Source organism: Ursus arctos, unplaced genomic scaffold, assembly GCF_023065955.2.
Source record: "Ursus arctos isolate Adak ecotype North America unplaced genomic scaffold, UrsArc2.0 scaffold_4, whole genome shotgun sequence".
Taxonomy (NCBI): Eukaryota; Metazoa; Chordata; class Mammalia; order Carnivora; family Ursidae; genus Ursus; species Ursus arctos.
In genome coordinates, this window is record NW_026623056.1 from 83,157,196 (window position 1) to 83,178,643 (window position 21,448).

The window sequence follows — 21,448 nt, forward strand, 5'->3', positions numbered from 1 at the left end:
GCTTCAGCCTGAACCCACGGGGGGGTCCTTGGGGTAGACACTATGCTACAGAGTCACCTCGAGCCAGAACGAGGAAGGTCTGCACTGAGAAGGGAGCAGGAGGCAAGCTGAGGACAAAGCACAAGCTGACACCCCACAGCCCCCTCCTCCCAGGTGGGATCTATGGGACATTCCTCAGGCACTCCTGGCTGCCTTAAAGCCAAGGGAAGGAAAACCAAATGGTTAACTAATAGAGATCACAGTCCTGCAAGACAGGAGTCTCCCTCAGTTTACCAATGTCTTAGTGATCGACAAGAAAAAAACATTCCTATCAATAACCTAACTTCCAGAAGGAAACTCCCAACTGTCTTAATGTTAGTGCTTTAGTAGGGGGAGAAATCAACCTTAACGTGACAATGGCAAGGCCTTCAATATCTTGCAGGTCCTCTTTAGCCTACAAAAATTTTTTTGAAAATCTCCCTTTTTCCTGATCCCCAGCTCCCAAGTATATAATCAGCCACCCCTCACAACCCGGGGCAGCAGCTCTTTCTGCCCATGGGTCCTGTCCCCAGGCTTTAATAAACCACCATTTTGCACCAAAGATGTCTCAAGAATTCTTTCTTGGTCATCAGCTCCGGAACTCATCTATATTCCAAAACTGCGTCATGCACCACAGCTACACTTCGGCCCTCTCCACATTTGGCAAATCAGCTCCAGGCACCTGAGGCAGCCCAGCGAAGAGGAGTCGGAGGTGCTGGCCATTGAAAGTGAAAGCTTCACAGCCTGAAGGCTGCACAGAGTGGTAGGAAGGGATGTGGGCAAGCTTCAACATTATCTGCCACAGGAGACTTTGCTACATCAAAATGTTAAGGCAAAGAGCTTTTACTGAAAAGGCACCACAAGGAAGAGTGAAGGGACCACCAGGACCCACACCATCCACAACAGAAGCTGCCCAGAGCCGTCCGACCCTCACCGCCACTTCCGGAATGATGCAGTGTGTGACCAGAGGTGTTGGCCCTTCCCTTAGAGCCTCCTCTAAAGAGAGGACGGCCTCATCACATCGCAATATCGTAAGTTTCCAGCCTTGTTATGATTCTGCCCTGGGTATTAGTTAGGATTCAGGCTCAATTGATACAACAAAGACGTTTGCAGCGAGTAGAGATGCCTCTTTGGACATCCAAAAGTGCTCCACTTAGCATTCAGAAGCCTCTTACCTTTGGTTAGGACCCAGGTTAGCTATGTCAGAAAACCCAATTGAACGATGGACTTAACAAGGCAGAAGGTTTTTGCATTCCTGTCTAAGAGACCAGAGAATGGGTTCTGGGCATGTCTGGCACCCCATACGATCAGGAACCCAGGCGCCTTCGGTTCTATGGCCACCTCATGACCCCAGAGGCTCTTTCAGCCCTGACCATCATGTTGGGATTCCAGGTAGCAGGAAGTCAAGATGAAATGAGAAGGACATGCTCCCCTCCCTTGGAGGAAGCATCTGGAAATTGCACATATCATTTCTGTTTACGTCCTCCTGGCCTGACCTTGGTTACAAAGGAGGCTGGGAAATGTCATCCTTATTCTGGGGGGCCATGTGTCCAATCAGAAGTTCTTTTTATTTATTTTATTTATTTTTATTTTATTTTATTTTTTTAATAATTTTTATTTTGTTATATTAGTCACCATACAGTACGTCCCCAGTTTTTGATGCAATGTTCCATGATTCATTATTTGCATATAACACCCAGTGCACCATGCAATATGTGCCCTCTCCAATCAGAAGTTCTATACAGAAAGTGGAACAAACCAGCAGCGTTTGCCATATGACTTGGGTGGGAGGCAGTGGGTTCATCACATATGCCCCACTCTAACCACCTTACAGGGCTGTTGAGAGAATCAAAATAAATTATACTAATCACCATGATAGTATGATGATTAGTATAACATGGTTGAGAGCAGAGATGCTGTTTTGTTTACTGCTGGACCCCTGGCACAGCACAGCTCATGACATGAGAAAGGAGCCCAGTCAATCCCTCCTGAATCGCAATGCTCCACACATAAATATTTCTCAGCCGATACAACGCATCGGCACACTTGGACCACTCTCCCCATCGATGGAAAAAGTCATTAGTAAATCTCAAGCAGGATTGGAAACAGTACCAGATGTTGAAATCTATTAGAATTTGTAGCTTGATGTTTTAAAAGGGGAAACGACAGTTTATTATTCTATCCTGCAGAGTCACAGTGGTCAGCCCGTCACCTATTGTGACATCCAAATTAGAGATCACATGTTCCCTGGACTCAGGAAAATAAAAACTGAGCATTTAAATTAGCTGTCAGCCAAGCAGGATCTCTTCTACACTGCAACACAAATTTGGACACTGCTTAGGTAACAATTTGGTAGCATCTATCAAAATTACAAATGCACAAACTTCCTGATTTAATAATGCTAATTCTAGGGATTAATCCTTAGGGCATATATGCAAATGACAATTTACAAGGTAGTTCATGGCAGTGTTGTTTGTGATAGTAAAAAAGTGGAAACAATCTAAACGTCTTTCAACTGGGCGATAGCTAAATAAATTATAGTACATCCCTATTACAGAGGATGCCCTTTTTTAAGGAAGGAGCTTTTAATAAACTGAAAAGAAATAATCTCCAAGATATTAACTGAAAAATGATGGTGGAGAAAACAGTATGTATAATCTGTTACCATTTGTACAAACAGAGAATATATATTTATATTTGGTTGGATTGCAGAGAATATCTCTCAAATGACAGAGATGGTGACTAAGCAAGGGAACTGAGTGGCTGGGGGATAGGGATGGCAACCTTTTCATTATATTTTTAAAATTTTGAACTATGTGACTATATTACCTGTTCAATGAATAAACAAAAATAACAATAACTAATTAGCTTCATCTCCTGCTCTTATATATACTCTTTAAAGTCTGATTACCCTCCAGATAGGAGGGAAGACATACTATTGATTTTGCAATTATAATATGGGGGGGGAAAATGACCTCACCTGCAAGTTTTGGGCAATGACTCAAACTCCCATCTTGGGGACACTTTGGAGAAGCTGACTCAGGGCAGGAAGCTCCTTGATCTCTCATCACCTGGGGCTCGATTGTTCTAGCTTCTCTGTGACCAAGGGGAGCAGGAAAAATCAGGATGCCTGGTGTGCCCAGATTCTGATGCTGTGATGCTGGCTTTCGAGGTGGGGGTAACTATCTTCATTTAGATGAGAAGAGGCTCCTTGTACTTCTGACCACCCTGGTGAGGATGTTTGAGAAGAAGGTGTATTGTAAATATGTGTACTGTTGGTGTGCCGGCCTGTGTGCTTGTGTGTGTGTGTGTGTGTGTGTGTGTGTGTGTGTGTGTGTTTCTGGAATACATAAGAAACTGTAACCGTAGCTGCTTCTGGAACCTGGAGGAAGGAGGTCGTTTGTACCAGGGAGACTTATTTTTAATCAAATACTCTTTATCTTGTTTGAGTATTATTTTAGGCATGTGCTATATAGTATCTATTCAAAACATGTTTTCAAGAAGAGAGAATATCAGTTTATATGACATGGTTTCGTTGTGTTTTTTTCTTCTGCCTTCTTCTTCTCCTCTCCTTCCCCCCTTCCTCTGCCTTTTCTTCTTCTCCTCCTTCTTCCTCTTCTTCTCCGTCCTCTTCTTCTTCTACTCCTTCTCCTCCTCCTCCTCCCCCCCTCCTCCTCCCCCTCCTCCTCCTCCTCCTCCTCCCCCTCCTCCTCCCCCTCCTCCTCCCCCTCCTCCTCCTCCTTCTCCTCCTCCTCCTTCTCCTTCCTCCTCCTCCTCCTCCTCTTCTTCTTCTTCTTCTTCTTCTTTCTTCCTCTTCTTCTTCTCCTCCTTCTCCTTCCCTCCTCCTCCTCCTCCTCCTCCTCCTCCTCCTCCTCCTTCTTCTTCTTCTTCTTCTTCTTCTTCTTCTTCTTCTTCTTCTTCTCCTCCTCCTCCTCCTCCTCCTCCTCCAGTCAAAACTGTAAATACTGCCTCAGTAGAATGGCCTCCTCGCTTAGACCTAGCCTTAGAGTCAACCCAGAAGTGGATGATCTTTTCGGTTGAAAGTGAGGACAGAATAAGGAAACTGAATGTCCAAAAACTCCTGCATCTTCCAAAATCGCAGACCTCGAGTTCTGCCCTGGTCACAGTCCCAGGCGGGGAATGCTCTGTTCACACGTTGAACATCGTCCTTTGAGCCAATCCAAGTCTCAGACGGGTGGGTTCAGTTTCCTCCACAACCCACTGTAGGCAAAGTGGGAACCAGTTCTTCCGACTACACCTGCTGGGAGGGAGGGACTCCTTAGAGGAGAACCTGCTGCTGCAGAGAGCCCAGCGCGGGGGTGAGGAGGGGAGCACCTACCTTGCCTTGTCAGGCAGGAGACCTGACCCCATGGTCCTCCCGCCACAAGAGCGCACACAGCAGAAATATGTTTCCAGGAGTTCTGGTGCTGACCAGCTTTTCAAGGCTGAACCGGCAACCAAGCAGAGGATCCAAAGGGAATGGACTGGTGCAGGTTGATACCGTTAAAGGGGTCAGATGAATCTTGTATTGACGTGGAAAGATTTCCAAGAGGGGCTAAGAAATGAAAGCATCTGGTTACAAAGGCTTATACAGTCTGGAAGGACTTTCACCAAAATCTTTGACAGTGACTTGTTGCCAGGGTTGGACTACTGGTGATTTTGCATTCTGTACTATTTCAAAGTTGGTTTTGTTTGTTTTACAATGGGCATGCGTTTCTTAAAGTCTGTACTAAATTTTATATAACAGAGGTCAAGGGGCTAAGAGTGAGGACCCTGTAGATGGCTGGGGCGGTGTTGTGGAATCTCCGGAAAAGAGCCTTGTCAGCCCCAGCAAGGGTGTGTGTCTGGGACTGGAAGACCCAAGGACCTTGGGGAAGAAGAGGCACATACCTCAGGATGAGCCCCGGAAAGACCTACAGCAAAGCTTCTAGAACTCGAATGTGCCACGCATCACCTGGGAAGCTTGGTTCATGGAGCTCCTGGCTCACTAGGTCTGGATGGGCATAAGACTCTGGATTTCCAACAAGCACTCCTGTAAATGCTGGTGCGGCGGGTCCTGGGACCACACGGGTCTGGAGAGAGGAGGGAGGGGACGGGGAGTCCGCCTGAGGTTCCTGGCTCTCAGGAGCCCGGCAGGTATCATTTCAGTTAGGAGGAAAATCAAAAATAAGATTCACATATACAAAACCGGAGGGGAAGGAGAAAGCAGAAGGGAAAAGAGGCTAACAGACGCGATGGAAGACAGCACAAAGGGAAAGAGGAAGAAGAGAAGCAGAACGCGCCCAGCTCCTGTTCCGTCGCAGTCTCCAAACTCTAAAAGGAGGCCGCGCGCGCGGTGCGGGGGCCGCGGCCGTGCCTGGGCACCGCCGCTGGTTCCCACCGGAGCAAGGTGCGGGCCGCGGGCCCAGCGTAGTCACCAGTTTGACACGTGGGCCACGCGGCGGCAGGGTCCCGGCTCCCCGCGGGCTCGGGAGCCGCGCGCGGCTGGGGGAGCGGGCCTGGGAGCCCAGGTTGGGGAGTCCCCTGCCGCCGTGCGTTTGGGCTGAGCCGGAGGAGGGCGCCGGGCTTCGGAGGGACCTGCCCGGATACCCGGCCTCGCCAGCCCCCGGGTCTCTGGACCCCGAGCCACCTGTGGCCCCGCGCATCTCTCTCTACCCGCGGGGCCCTGTGCGGGCCTGAAGCCCGCGGGCAGAGTCCTGGGCCCATCTCCGCCCCGCACTTCCCGAGATGACCTGTTTGCCTGGGGTCGGGGGTATTTGCAGCTCCACACCCTCCCCCCCCCCCCCCCCCCGTAGGGCCAGGAGAGAGCCGCACAGGCCCTCATCCGGCAGTTTTGAACCTGGTTTAATTAAGGGGAAAACTTGTACCTCTTGTTATTGTAGTCTCCTGTGGTGTGTGGAAACTCCAATCAAACTCTTTGGGTAACTGTCTTATCTTCGGCCCTGACTTCGGTTTATTGAGCTCTCTGGGACCTGTACCTGCTCTGGGCCCCAGAGATGCGAAGCAAGGTCAGGCACAGTGAGGACCCTCCAGGCGCTTCTCGGCGGGGAGGGAGCCAGACCCTCGCCCCAGGAGCGGGGTGAACCCCGATGGGGGTGGGGAGAACTCTGGGTTCCACAGGGGTCCGAGGAGTGGGGGGTCTTCCCAGGCAGGTCCCGGAGAGTGTAGTGGGAGGCACTGACGGGTCGGAGGAAGAGCACGAAGGGGAAGGGAGTACCTGCGCGAAGATGGGGGAAAGAGCAGAGCCTCGGGGAGCTCTGGGTCCTGCGAAACGGAGAGACGTCGCGGGAGACCCAGGAGAAGCCGGCAGGGATCAGGTCAGGACCCCGCAGGCAGCGTTAAAGGGCTCGGACTGGATCCTGAGGCCGACGGGGAGGGGTCGCACTGCTCCATTTTCCCGACGCAGCAAGCCAGGTCTTCTAACCCGTGTTTGGCGCTGAGCAATAGGCCCTCGGAGGTGAGACGTTCGGCGCCCTCCACTCGTGCAGCTGTCCTGGCTCTGCCCGCAGTCGGTGCGCGGTGCGGGGAGCGCACGCACGTCCAGCCTCCGGAAGTCGGCGGCGCGGCGTTGTCACCTGTAGCCTGGAAGACTCTCCCGAGCTTGCTCTTACCCAGGGTCTTAGCCCCAGACTGGATCGGGGGTTTCTTGGTCCCTTCTGTCCGCACCACCCTACGCCCGAGCGCAGCGCACCTCGCCTCTGGGCCAGCTACCCGACCAGGGACACTCCCACCCGTGCTCCCCTGTTCACCTGTTCACCCTGTTCCTCCTCCCTCCGGATTAATCTGCGGGCTAGGGCGAGGGGGGAGGGGTGGTGAGAAAGGGGAGGCGCCTAGAATCTTTCCGACTGGGAAAGGAAGCGCATGGAAAGGTAGGGCTGAGGCACCAAAACCCCTGGGACTTGGGATCCAGGGGGCTGGAGGTGGAACCCAGACCCTGCCCTGACTTCTAGTCTTCAATATCTTCATCTGTAAAATGGGAACAACACGCCTCCTCCTTAACTCGGAAGAGTTGTTGCACAATGTGGGTGAGATAACCATGAGATGAGATCTATAAATTTAGTTCCCAACTTTGTTCCACGGTGGACTTGGGGGCCCAGGTTGACTTCAGTGGGGTTGGTCCTTCGGGGAAGGCGGCAGTCCTGCTAGCTCAATGGAGGTGGGTGATTCAGAGGGCAAAGCACATGAGGGAGAAGGGGCTATTAGTTTGGGGATCTCTTTGAGGGCTTTTTTGTCATTTCCCCCTTGGCTTTCCCAGCGCAGCAGCCCTCCTCCCAAGCCCCTGGGCATTCCTTCCAGATTCTGCCCAGGCTGAGCCTCTGCTAACAGGTTGGGACCCCTCCATTCTCAGCACCTTACATTCAAACAACTCGAGTATTGACAGACTAGAGAAACTGCAAAAGGAGGCTGTCATTCGACTGCCCCCCCCATCCTCAGAGTCTTACAGCAGACACACCCTTAGAGATCACAGTAGCTTCTAGAAACCTTCATTTTAGGAATGAGACTCTGAGGCCAAAAGCAGACAACCCAAGACGGCTCAGCCTCTGATGCCAACCCTCATGCTGCCTCCCTGGATCTGCTCCTCTGAGCGCAGGACCTTGAACAAATGCCCACAGCTCTCCTGAGTGTTTCCCAGGCTGCAAAGTGGGAGTAAGAAAAAATAAGTAAGTGACCCTCCTAGGGCCAGTGAGGGAGTAAATGAGATGTAGTCTGTCAGGACCCACTGAGTGTCTGGCAGCTTAACTCCCCCTTAGGTGGCTTCTAGATGGAAGTCACTACCCTTGTCATTCTAAAGGCTCCCATGTCCTGACAGTCCAGATGACAGACCTCATGGTTTACTGCAAGCACGGAATAGTACATGTATTTTACCAGTCACGCCTCACACCAGCGCATGTGCACATCTGCATGCGTGTGCATTCAGAGGTATTTACCAAACACCCTCCGTGTGCCAGGCCCTGTGCTCAGTGCTGGGTCGCAGACAGGGATGACCCTGGACCACTCTGGAGCTGAGTCTTACAAGGAAGGCAGATGCCATTTGCTCGCAGAGTTCTCCCGAGAGGTCTTATCACTCTGGTTTGGGTGCCAAACGCTGCCATTCTGTATCCCTTCTGGTTTCCAGACCTGGAGCGATTGCTGAAATGCTTTTTTCTTTCCTTTCCTTTCCTTTCCTTTCCTTTCCTTTCCTTTCCTTTCCGGTGCCTGCAGCCTCGCCTCCTACCGTCAGCCCTGGCTCGCCCTGGACAAGGACGCTGCTCTCCTTGGCAGTCTGGCAGAGCCGCTGCCCGAATGTGTGAACGAACTTGGGGAAGGGAAAGGCGAGAAAGCTGAAGAATGGCCCGGAGGAACCCGGGAAGCAGTGGGAGGTCTGAACCTTCGGAGCCCCGCGCTATCCCGCCCCGGCGGATTTGGCACAAACTCCTCCCGGGCCGCCAGGCCACTGAGCAAAGGCCGGCCCGACGCGCACCCGGCCTTTTGTGGGAGCGAAACACAAAGGAGAGGGAAAAACACGTCTTCCGTTTTGACGGAGGAGGCCGACAGCTTCTGGACGCCTGGGCCAGCCAGGAACTTGCGGAGCCGGGCGATTAGCCTCAGCAAGTAAGCACTCAGTTTCGCGGGAAGCGGCTGCGGCGTCGCCCGGGACCCACCCAGGACGTGCACACAAGGCGCCAGGCTCAAGGCCAGAGCAAATGCCAGGACACCTCCAGGACGCACGAGGGCAAGCGCCAGCGGCCCTGCTCTTGTTTTCGATTATTCCTGCAGGGGGTAGGAAGACTTGGAGACCCAGAGAGATGAGTCCAGCGATCGATTTGCCCTGGGGAACACAGACTGCCCCTATCTCCCGAGCAGCTTTCTGGCAACCATAGAATGTTGGGGGATGCTGCTGGAGAAGGGGTGTACAGCCTAGAGCTGCCAGCCCGAGCTCCGGGCGTGGAGCGTGAAGACCGCGACGTTCCGCGGCACAGCCCAGAACAGCCGCCCCTGCCCTGGCTGGGTAGCACGGGGCTGTGGCCTGGAGCGTCCATATGGGTGTTCACGCGGGAACCTCGCGAGTAAGCCAGCTTTCCTGCCTCTGGACTCTCCCCTTCCAGGCTCTAAATACGCACGGCGCCAGAATGGGCCCCTGAACCTTCGCCCGGGGCTCCAACTCCAGCCACTGGCGCAAGCCCGCGAAGAACCGCGGACCGCGCACTCTCCCGGACCTCAGGACGCAGGACAGTCGCTGGCGGCAAGCAACAAAAGAAGGAACCGGGCTCCAGGACACGTGCCACCCTCTGGACTAACCTCAGCGTCTGCAACCCAGGCGCGCGCACGGTGCGCCTGCCGGTGTTTATTAGATACACAGGCGTGCGTGGGCACAAGTCCGCGCCTGGGCTGGTGGCCCACAGCTCACATTCCCATGAATGTCCTCACTGCCTGTGGTCGGAGAGGCCCAAAGGAACTATCCTCTAATACCCGAGCTATTCCTGCTCCCCACCCCCGCTCCCTGAGCGGGACCATGTGCAGATTCTCCTAATTCAACGGTTATGGGTTATGGGTCGTCCTCCATAACCGTTGCACGACGTAGCTCCACGCTTCAGTTCTTCATGTTTTAAGCACAAATTTAACGGATGGCTGCAGAGCCAACTGGGAAACACGCGAGTTGAAAAATAATGCTCCAGAAAGCATTGAGATGGGGGCGAAGGCGAGAGCCTGCTGGGTTTTCTATCCTCGTCTTACCCAGACACCGGAGCAAGACCGAGGGCTTATTTTTGTATTTATTTTGTGCTTTCTCAATTTGAAAGAGAATTACTTTCTTTGTTTTTAAAGCCATACATGCAAAGTAAAAGTTCCCAAACAACCACTAAACAGAGGAGGGAGGGCGGGGGTGTGTTTGTGTTTGTGCCTGTGCAGTATAAAGGGCCGGGGGTCCAGGAGCTGCAGAACCAAACTTCTGTACTGGAAAGGTACGGATGTAAGGGATCCAGCTCAGGGAAGAGGTTAGAGACGCACGGCTGCCACTACTGTAAAGAACGCCGGCACCTGCGCTGTAAAGGGTTAGCAATGTTTTCAGTAGGATTGCTGCACAGTCTCTTGACTTTCCCATCTGTAAAACGGGTAGATGCGTTAGTACCACTAAACTACCTCAGTTAGCCGCTTCTCTAAGACCAGGTTTAATCCCTGATGGGCAGGAGTTTCTGGGGTTAGCGGCCAAGCTGTTATTGGTAAAACGTGTCTGAATCCGGCCGCGAGTAGCTGGATCTCACCATCTGGCCCCAGGCCTGGGGAAGTCTTGCCTAGGCCTTAGGCTTCCCCTCCCCCAAACAAACTAGCGTTTCCCTCCTCCTCCATGGCGTGGGGATGACCGCAAGGTGATGCTGAAAATACCTTCATCGGTTCCAGAGCTAATAAATGGGGGGGGGGGCTTTAACCTTGGGCTCTAGACTCTGCCCTTCTGTTAGTGCGGTTACTGTAGGGAAATATCTCATCCCTGTGTCTACACCTTTCCCGACTTTATGAAGAGTTGTGATTTCTTTCAAAACACCTTTCAGGAATAGGTCCCCTACTTCCTTCCCCGCCCTCTGCCTCGCAAGGCCCTGCCCCCAGCTGGGGGCGCTACCAGCCGCCCGCGGAGGAGCCGCAACGGCCAGCTCCCGGAGGCGCGCTTAGCTTAAGAAAGTAGGAGCTTTGTGCTTGGTTGTCGTTTACATTGGGGGTTCAAAATGCCCACGTGGTGATGAAACCCTTAGATAGGAACAGGCCGCGAGAACCCAGAGAGAGATGAAAAGCAGAAGACTCCAGCCCCAGTCCCTGAATCGCCAGGGTAATTCGTGCACATCCCCAAAAGATCGATCGCGTAGGGTATCAGGTTAGTTCGTCTGCAGAACCTCCAGCCCACCCCATCCCCCAGTCTGACTCTGTGGTCACCGTATTTTCATAGAAACTTGACAACGCTCCCTCTCTCTCTCTCCCTCTATCTCAACTGCATTCTATTCTGCCCTCGGTACTTCCCCGGCAAGCCCGCCCTTCTCCTCCCCCTCGCCTCTCACACCCCCTCCGCGGGTTCCTCCTCCAGTCCCTCCCCAAGAATCTCCCGGCCGCCGACGCCCATTGGCTGTGCGCGGGGAGGAGGCGTGTGCGGGCCGGGCGACTTTCATTGAGCGGAATTAGCCCGGATGACATCAGCTTCCCAGCCCCCCGGGCGGGCCCAGCTCGTTGGCGCGGCGGCCCCTCCAGGACCCGCACATTGTTCCCCGCCCCCCCCTCGGCCACCGCCGCCGCGGTCGCTGCCGCCACCGGGCTATAAAAACCGGCAGAGCCCCGAAAGGTGCGGATGCTTATTATAGACCAACGCGACCTCAGCTCCCGGAGCCCGGTTCTCCGCTGCGGCTTTTGGGAACGAGCTCCTCTCATTGCATCCACAGTAAGTGTCCCCGCCCCCCAGCAGCCCCAGCCTATATCCCAGGGACATACCCCCCTCAACTCGCCTCCGACCCAGGAAGCTCCGTTAGAGAGGGCCCCGGTCCTGCCCCTGCCGGCCAGTTCTCCCGAGTGGCTTCGCTGTTCTGACTCTCCCCACACTCATCGCAGCATCCCCTTCGCCCAAACGCGAGAAGTCGGGGCGACCTAAGTCCCTTCTGGCCAAGTCCCGGTCAGCTGGCAAGCTCCGGGCGGCCCCCCGGACGCAGCGCATGTTATCTAGGCTCGCGGGCGCTGGGTGCCTGTGTGTGTTTGTTGCGCGGTGTCGATGGAGATAAGGTCGAAGCGTTTGAGAAACCAAATAAATACTTCTCTATTTAGATCTCCACCATCCCAAAGAAAAACCCTCCCTTGCCATTCCAGCCCTGGGGATTCAGCCTCCCCGTTCCTAATTGAAGGCATAAAGCCTCTAGAATGCCACCCTCGCCGAGGGGCGTCCGATGCTCCCTGGAATAAAACAACCTGTGGATGGGAGCGGAGGAAGCGGTGGGAGGGAAAGAAGCGGATTACTACGCGCGTACCTGCGTGCCCCTGGAAGGAAGGCCAGACACAGCGAGGTGGACACGGAGCGACCGGCCACCCGCACCTGGGCCGCGCGCTGCGGTGCAGGCGGGAGCAGCTTCTCGCTCTCTTTCTGAGTGCCTCACGCTCGATTTCGATCTCTCTCTCCTGTTTCTTCGCAGGAGGCGTGCGTAAAGCTCCGAGGGCCGAGGGAGGGAGGGAGGACCCTGCAAAAGCTGCGACTATCCCTCGGGGCCATGGACTCGGACGCCAGCCTGGTGTCCAGTCGCCCGTCGTCGCCAGAGCCCGATGACCTTTTTCTGCCGGCCCGGAGCAAAGGCAGCGGCGGCAGCGGCTTCACGGGAGGCACAGTGTCCTCGTCCACGCCGAGCGACTGCCCGCCAGAGCTGAGCGCAGAGCTGCGCGGCGCCATGGGCGCGGCGGGCGCGCACCCCGGGGACAAGCTGGGCGGCAGCGGCTTCAAGTCCTCCTCGTCCAGCACTTCGTCGTCCACTTCGTCGGCGGCTGCGTCGTCCACCAAGAAGGACAAGAAGCAGATGACGGAGCCCGAGCTGCAGCAGCTACGCCTCAAGATCAACAGCCGCGAGCGCAAGCGCATGCACGACCTCAACATCGCCATGGACGGGCTGCGCGAGGTCATGCCTTACGCGCACGGCCCGTCGGTGCGCAAGCTCTCCAAGATCGCCACGCTGCTGCTGGCGCGCAACTACATCCTCATGCTCACCAACTCGCTGGAGGAGATGAAGCGACTGGTGAGCGAGATCTACGGCGGCCACCACGCGGGCTTCCACCCGTCAGCCTGCGGTGGTCTGGCGCACTCGGCGCCCCTGCCCGCTGCCACGGCGCACCCCGCGGCCGCCGCGCACGCCGCACACCACCCCGCGGTGCACCACCCCATCCTGCCTCCCGCCGCCGCCGCCGCGGCCGCCGCCGCGGCCGCCGCCGCGGTGTCCAGCGCCTCCCTGCCTGGTTCCGGGTTGTCGTCGGTGGGCTCCATCCGGCCCCCGCACGGCCTGCTCAAGTCCCCGTCGGCTGCGGCGGCGGCCCCGCTGGGGGGCGGGGGCGGCGGCAGTGGGGGCAGCGGCGGCTTCCAGCACTGGGGCGGCATGCCCTGCCCCTGCAGCATGTGTCAGGTGCCACCGCCGCACCACCACGTGTCGGCCATGGGTGCAGGCAGCCTGCCCCGCCTCACCTCCGACGCCAAGTGAGCTGGCCGGCGCCGGCGCGATCTGGCGAGCGGAGGGACCCGGAGGCTGCGGGGAAGCACAGACCGGCCGGCACCGGGGGCCCGGGAGCTCAGCTCCGAGGAGCGCAGGACCTGGGGCTGGGGGTGGGGGTGGGGGCAATGGTGAGGACACCCGCACTGGGGAGCCGGAGCAATGGAGGGCGCTCACTGAACAGTGGGGAGTGAGAGGGGCGTTCGCTCTGGGACCCGGTTCAGCCCTCTCTGGCTTTAAACAGCGCTGCTCCGATAGACACCATTTTATAAGAAAGCACTGCTAGGTGCATCCCTCCCTCGACACCCCTCCCCCGCCCATTCCCAAGAAAGTGGATTCTTAAAACGGTGGTTTCCTCGCGAACAGGGCCTCACTCGGCCCGGGCAGCACTTCGTTAAATGGGGGCGAGGGGGACGGAGGCCAGCGTGGGCGACTGCCTCTCCTTCCTAGGTTCCCGGCGGGTGGAGACTCGGGGGAAGCTGCGCTCCGCCAGCGGCCGTCGGGCCTCGGCCTCCAGGGTCGTCCCTGGCCCAGGGCCAGGGGCTACGAGTTAGTTGGAAGCTGGCATTCGGTACCAGAAAGAAGCACTTACGGTCGTGTCCAATCTGGGTAAAGCCACAACGGTCCGAGAACTGTTGCCGTTCCTCCCTGTCGCTCCTATTGGTTTGGGGGTTTGTGGTTTTCTAATAAATCTGTCTACGTTCCTTTTTCAGCAGTGCGAGCAAGCTTTATAGAAGGTCAGAATAGAACCACTTGTGGGTTGGAATAATCTAAAACTGTCGACTTTGGGGGCGGGTGTTTTTTTAGTTATTTTAAAACAGACTCTCCCTCCTTCCCGTTCTTTCCGTCTCTAAGCACAAAGTGATTTGGTTTATTACCCGATTGGGGGCAGTCATTCTGATACCTGAGGGTTTGACAGAACTCAAAGGCTGTTGCTGTGAATATAGTTTGGGTTATTTGGGAGTTCTGTTGGCTTTTTAAATTTTTTCTTTCTTGGATGTGTAAATATATGATCAATAATGAGGTAAGTGCGTGCTGCTAAGCCGTCTGCTCACGTGACTGCCAGCCCCTCCAGAGGCGAAGTCGGGTTCCCTCTATATTGGCTTCTTTTTGCCACGTTTAACACAAATGACAAACTTTTCCACGTGCTTCCTGCGTCCTCGCAAACCGGTTCGGCCCTCCCAGCGTCGCAATATGGGCTTCACAGCGTCTGCCACGTAACATCCTTCCTCTGACCGCTGTCCCTTGCACAGAGTGTATCATCTGTTTTATTTTTGTAAAAAGAAAAAAGTGCTAAATAATATTTATTACTTGTTTGGTTGCAAAAACGAAATAAATGATCGAGTGTTGAGATTTTAAATAAAATTTAAAGTAAGTCGGATGTTTTCCAGCCCTGTGGGTGGGAGGAGTTGCGGGGAGCCGCCAGGGAAGGGGGTGCAGGACTCTTTGCCGGGGAGCCGGATCTGGGAACCATTCGGTTGGTTTCACCCTGGAGAAAGATGAGGGGTGTGTTTGACTATTCTCCCGCCAACCCCCCACCCCAACAAACACACTTACGTCCTCTTTAAAACTTGTTCTGAGCACCTCTTCGGGGTGTTTCTCACAGCTCTCTTGTTATTTTGATTTTCCAACGCCTAATCCGGAACTCTTTTTTCCCTTCGGTTGAGGACTGAGTTAGTTGAAAGTGAAAATTTCCCTCCCAGCGCACGGAATTTGGGGCCTAGGGGGCGAGGGCCATGCCTTCCGCTGGGGGTCCCGGAGCTCAGGCCTCCAGTTTTACAGGGACTTTTTTTTCCCTTTGGGCTCAGAGGCAGCCGCCCACCCCCATTCTGCTCGGGTGGCATCCTTAGGCTTCAGCTGAGGACCAGCCACTTGGGGCCCTCCGGCCCGCGGCGCTGGTGCGCTCCGGGCAGAGCGCGGCGGGAGTGTCGGGCGCGGGATCCGCTAACCCTTCTCTCCCGTCCGCGCGCTGTGCACGACCCTCCCCGGGCGTCCACGCCGGCCTTGAACTGCAAAGTGTTAGGTGCTGGGAACCGCCAGCCTGGAGCGAGACTCTCCTGAACCGCGTCCGGCCTCCGTGCCCTTCCCTCGGTTCACCTCTCTTCTCGCCGTCACTGGGTTCCTCACAATCCAAAGCTGCGATGCACGTTTCGGACTTGGGTAAAACAAATGAGATTCTGGGTAAAAATAGAAAAGCTTCGGCCTTTCTGGTCAAGGAAGACAGACCATGTTGCAGTCCCTCGGCCTGCGAGGCTTAAGGGAGAACGCGCTCCCTTGAAAGCAGCGACTGGTACGGGCGCAGAGGCCAGTTCCCCAGCCCTGGCGCCTCTCGCTTACGATGTCTTTGGTGGCCGCTGGCGGACACCTGGGGGTGGAGAAGGTTTCCCTGGTCTTAACCTCCTTTTTTGAGGGCCCTGATTCCGTCCCAGGCAGATTCTCCCTGTGCAGGACTGAAGGTGGCTCCATACCCTGGCTCAGGGACAGGTGCTCCTGGGTGACTAGCAGGTGTGCGGAGCACAACAGCAGGCGCCTGGAGGTCCGGTGCAGTAGGCCTCCTTTCCGCTCTGCTTTTCGCCGAACGCCGAAAGCCTGGAGGAGGCCGAGCTGCTGGGGAAGAGGAAGGAAGAGGACAGGGACTCGGGCCTCCCCAGGCAATTTCAAGAAGAGGGTAGGGCAGGATCTAGGAGCTTTTTTTTCGAAATCCCATTTGAAACGAAATTTGTTAAGAATTCAAAATGGGTCAGGTTGCAGCAGCAGACACATACGGAAGGACTGGGAGAGGCTTGAACTCGGGGTGGGAGCTCAGAACCCAGGGAACGGGGTTGGGGGCTCCTTGGTTGCAGTAGCCGTTTCCTTCACCCACTGGAAGCCTAGGCTGTCAGCACACGTGTACGGGCTCCTGGTGTGCACGGTGTATGCAGACAGGGGCATGAAAGGAAAGGAACTAGGTCTTCTCACACCCAAGCTCTCTGCCAGAGTCCAGCCACCAGCCAGGCTGGACCCAGGCCTCCGACGAAGGAGGAGCTGGATCCCCCCAGGATCCCAGCCCTTCCAGGAGTCGCCCGCCTAAACTGCGGGCCCAGCCAGGGATCTCAGCCTCCATGTGTGAGAGAGGAGCATCCTCGGCCGCTGCGGAGGCGCACACGGGGACACGGGACACGCATAGCTGCCCAGGGCAGGTGGCTCCTCAAGGGAGGGTGGCCCTGGACTGGCAGGGGCCGGGGTGGGGGACTCAGGACCCCTGCTGGGCTTCGGAGTAGGGCGGGAGAAGATGTTATGCAAACTGTCAGACTTCCGAGGGTCCTTAACTGGGGGGTGGGCCCCCCACTGAGAGAGAGGGGAAAGGAAAAGGAGGTCGAATAACTGTCCAGGCCTGGCCCGGTCTGCAGGGCACTGTCAGGGGGGATGCCCTCTCCGGAAGTATTAGTCCAGAGGTTTTCTCCTGCACTGAGTCCCAGCTCCGCTTCCCCACCTGCCCCATGACCCCCTTGCTTCCAGGCTCTCAGCCGCAGAGCCAGGGACTTCTGTCACTAGACCCCAAGGTCTCTGAGATCCCCTCCAAGAGCTCAGCTCGAGGTTAAGGGACAGAACCTCTTGCAGGGCCTCTGTGCTCCAGAGCCCTGTCCTTCCTCCTCATTCTCTTACTGGGCAGGGGTCACTGAGAAATGATGATTCCCTGGACACAGTGTTGGAGGACTGCCCAATGCCTCTGGCGCCCGAAGAGTTGAAACTCCACATTTCTGGGACAGCGAGCCCAGGGACCAAGCAAACCCTCAGACCTAGTGTTCATCTCAGCCTGGGAATGTGCTGTTGAGACCCAAGGTGTCACTCCCAATGAGGATGGCTATAGGAAGACCTAAACAACAGGGCAGTCTGGGGTGGGGCAGCCCTGCATGTAGGACCTGTCCTCATTCCCAGACAGGAACCCGTGAAGAGCTCTGGGGCCAGTGCATTGGATTTGAAAGCCCCCTAGACACTCAGAGTGCTGGAGAATTTAAGGCAGAATGGACCTAACAATGGGTCTGAACTCCCTCTATTAAGTAAACACCTTCGTGCCCCCAGAAGTTCGTCTAAGACAAAGGATCCTCTATACAAGCTCCATGTTAAGTCCCTCTTTTAATACAGACTTTGGGCCAAGTTCCCAGTCCCCACACAGGTGCCTCATAGTACTAGGAGGAATTATTGCGCGGGGGGGGGGGGGTGTCTTTGACAGGGGCCCTACACCAAGAGTCTCAAGACCCCTGGCTGGTGACAGCCCCCAGTCACTGTCTCTGCAAACCCTTAAGGGAGGCCAGAATCAGGTCTGATGGTTCTTAGGATAAGTAGTTGCTATATTGAATCCCACCCTGGCTGGGGAGAAGGACAGCAAGAGTCAGCATGCCTCTCCTTGGTTTGAAGGCTGGAGGCAGCCCACAGGCTAGATCCCTGGGGTTCCCTGCCAGAGTGAGGGGCCATTCTAGGCAAAACAGAGATGGGGACCTAAGGGGACTGGGACGTGGAGGGCCAGAGCTCTGAGGATTCCGGGAGCTCACATCCCTGCTCCCCATCTCTCTCTTCAGGGGCAGTGTCCCTGCTATTGGCCTGCGAGGTCGACCCGGGTTACTGGGAGGAGGGGGGCTCTGCAATGAGGAACATATGCAGCCTATCTGGGAGCAAGGAGGCAGCAGGGAGGTATCCCTGGGGAGTTGAGGATACTAATAGTAGGCGGAGGAGGCTGGAAGAGGAGGTGCCAACAAGTATTCTAGGCTCCTCGGTATAGAGCACGGCGCTGAGAGCTTTAGTGTGTCAACTCATTCAATTCTCACCGTGGCCCTTTGAGGATGGTGCTATTATTATTACATTTTACAGGCGAGGATACTGAGGCACAGAGAGGGTAAGTGAATGGCCCAGGGGCATAGCTAGTAAATGAGGTGCCAAAGCTGTATTTCGAGAGCCGCTCCAGAGCCCACCTCTGCGATGTCGTCCCGCCCTACCCAGGCCCTCCGCTGCGCACCCCCCCTCCCCCGCGCCGATGTCCCAGACTGTCTCAGCGCCGCCTGGAAAATCGTCCGAGCTCCTCCCCGCCCCTCTCCCCGCCCCAGCCCCCTTAGGTGACGCCCCTAGTGCTCCCTCTTTATGCCTGGACCCATCTGTCCCCGATGCCCCCATGTGGGCGGCGGGCGATGCCGAAAGGCTTTGTCATTAGCGGGCTGGGGTGGGCGCGTGGCGCGGCGCGCGGGCGGAGGAAGGGCCAGGGCAGGTGAGATGAGGCGGCCCCTATATTAGGGCGGCCCGCCGCGCCGACAGTGACTGTGCTTCGTGCCCAGATAGCTGCCACAGCCCTGGCCCGGTTGTGCAGTCCACACCCCGAGTGGTTATTCGGAAAGGAGTCGCAAACTGAAATGCCCGCAGGGGCCAGACCGACACCTGCGCGGTCCAGCTGAGGGAAGACCCGAGAAAGCGGCAGGCGCCGCGGGGAGCTGGGGGTGCGCGCTGTCCTCCCGGGGCACCTCGGGCCCTACTTTACCGCACGCCGAGGGCCCCAGAGACAAGCAAGTGGGCCGCACTGGCCCGCGGGCTCCCCGTTTGCAACCCCTGGATGTGGTGCGGTTCACCAGCACGGCCCGGCTGGGCGCGGGCTTTGCAGGCTGCGTCTTCACTTGGGGTCCTCCGGCCGCCACGTCGCGGCTGGGCGGCCTCACGCGGAACCGCGAGCCCGCGGCCCCTCTGCTCCTTGCTTCCCGGATCTCGCGTAGGCAAAATGGGTAGGCGCGGCGGGGCAGCCGGGTCCCCGCGGGGCGCGCACCCCCGGCCTCCGCGGGCCCGCCCCGCCCTCTGGCTGCCCCAGCACCGCCCACACCGGCCGGGTTTTAAGTAACTGCTTCGGACCGGGTGCGACTTTCGTTTGGGAGCTTTTCTTCCCAGGCGGCCGCACCGCCTCTGAATCCACTGGTCGTGGAAGTGGTTGGGGTCCCCCGAGAGGGTGGCACGCAGATCCGGCCCGAGGCGCCTCAGTTGGCGCTGGGGCCAAGCGGCGTCGCGAGGGAAGACCCCGGGCTCACCGACCCCCGCGGGGCGCTCGCAGCCGCGTCCGTGCCCCGGAGTCCGCGCGCGCAGCCTCCTGCCCGCGAGTTCGCTCTCACCCGGCCTCGTCGAGCCGCGAGCCTGGAACTCCGAAGCAGTGGCCTTAGGAGCTGGAAGCCCTCGGCCCTGCTGAGCTCTGGATGCTGGGTGAACAGCCCTGTTTACCTCTTTCCTCCTTGACTGACCTGAGAGCTGAAGTCTGTCCCTGCCCAGGAGCTTCTAGGTCTCCTAGGACCTCCCCGCCTCCCTTCCCTCCAAGCCCAGCCGGGGCTCTCTGAGTCCTGGGCGCTCAAGGCCCAAGTCCTGGAGCCCAGGGCAAGGGCCAAGCAAAAGTCCGCCAAGGGGCACAAGCAGGACCTTGAGCGATTCACTGACCCTGAAATCTTGGCAGTGGAAGCAGACTTGCAGAGCAGGGCTGGCGTGGCCTCTCAGAAGCTGCGTGGGTGCTCTCTGAACCGGTTTCCTCTTCCGGAGAACGGAGTCAGGTTGTGTGAACACCGAAGCTCCGAAGCTCCGAAGCTCCGTGGCAGATCAGGGTCTAACTCAGATACCAGAACGCTCCGGGTCCCCTGGCCCACCTCCCGGGAACCTCTAGCCCACAGGGACTGTGTCATGGGCGAAAACAATTCCTTTTGATGTTCTCTGTGTGTGCCAGTGGAATTTATAGCCTCTGCTTCAGTGGAGTGTAGACAATTCTGGAAAGCCTACCATCCTTGATGGTGAGGCTCCCCCCGCGGTGGGAACTAGTTTGAAGGCCTTCCTATCTAGATGTGCCTGCGAGATGAGAGCCTCTGCGCAATGGGAGTCAATGGAGGAGGCAGGGAAGGAGGAAGTTTCTGGAGTGTAGGGACTGAGACAGGAGTGTAAGCCACCTGGGAATCACACACTGATGGGGGACATTGAGACTTAGAGTAGGATGGGCATCTTTGTTTTTACCCAGGGTATTTGTGTTCAGACTTAGGCCCCAACACCACAGAGCCAGAGCCTCTGTCCCTCCTTAGATAAATGGAATAATGAATAATACTCCCTGACAATTATGTCATCTCCTGCCTGGCCCCAGCTGTGAATAGATGCCCTGGGCCCCAGAGCCTGGCCAGGGTGTGGCTGCTGCCAGATCTCAACCCTCGAATGTGAGCTTGGGCCCCCAAGAAGCAGCCATGGTTATGTAGGTCACGGCTGGGTGGGTTGAGCACCATGGAGACCATGGTTGAGTAATTGGGTATGTGGTAGTAATGCTACCTTGGCCAGGATCCACCGGCTGTGTGACCTTGAACATGAAGAAGATGTGGGCTTTCTGAGCCTCAGCTTCCTTATCTGCAAAATGGACGTGATGCTAGTACCATTTTCACAGGGCATTAGGCTTGAAAGGGACAACCTGGGTCTGGGTCTGGCACACAGAGCATGCCAAGGGAGGAGGAAGTGTGCCTGGCTGCTGGGGTGTCATCTGATTGAACCTTCTGGAAGGTCTTCAGAGGTAAGATCCTTGTCCAACTTGGTCACAAACCTGCCCTACAACATGGAAAGAGGGGTGACGCTGTATGCCTCAGGACCCCAGGAGAGGCCTAGAGTATCTCTGAGCTCTATATACAGAGTGAGTTCTTAAACCCCCCAGTGCAGGGAAGGCCCCCGTTCTCACCTTCACATGCCCCAGGGTGCCTGGTGCAGGACCGGGAGCTCAGTTGGTCCTCATTGAATAGTCTTTACATTGCACAGTGGAGAAGGACCTACACTCCCCCAGTGAAACCAGAATCGGGAACAGTGGGGGCCTCTTGGGAGTTGGGCTGGGGGCTCCCCATACCCCCAACTCTGAACTCACTCAGCTGTTCAGACCAGTGCAGCTGATGAAGCCACCAGGGGTGCTGGTGGCTCAGCCAGGAGGGGAAAGAAATGACTTAGAGCAGCCCAGGCTCTGGCAAAGGCCTGCAGCAGAGGCTTGGGCACCCCCTCAGTCTGGGGGCTGACCCTCTCTCTGCCCCTCCCCCACCCCCTGCTGCCCAGGCAGGATTAGGGTTCCACCTCCACTTACCCCCTAGCAGATCTGCTCATCCTCATGCCTCACGCCCACAGTGTTGTGTTTAACCCACCAGCTTCTCCCCTTCATCCCCCTCTTTCTGTTTGCTTTCATCGAGGTGAAATTCATACACATGAAATTCACCATTTTAAAGTGAGCAACT

The 21,448-nt window shown here is 56.5% G+C and overlaps 1 protein-coding gene across 1 annotated transcript; it reads left to right on the forward strand.

Moving 5' to 3' along the window:
• The first annotated feature begins 12,191 nt into the window (after window positions 1–12,191).
• On the forward strand, window positions 12,192–13,202 carry OLIG2 (oligodendrocyte transcription factor 2). Its single transcript, XM_026499483.2, has one exon. It carries the CDS (start codon window positions 12,231–12,233, stop codon window positions 13,200–13,202), a length of 972 nt encoding a protein of 323 aa, XP_026355268.1. The 5' UTR covers window positions 12,192–12,230.
• The last annotated feature ends 8,246 nt before the right edge of the window (window positions 13,203–21,448 follow it).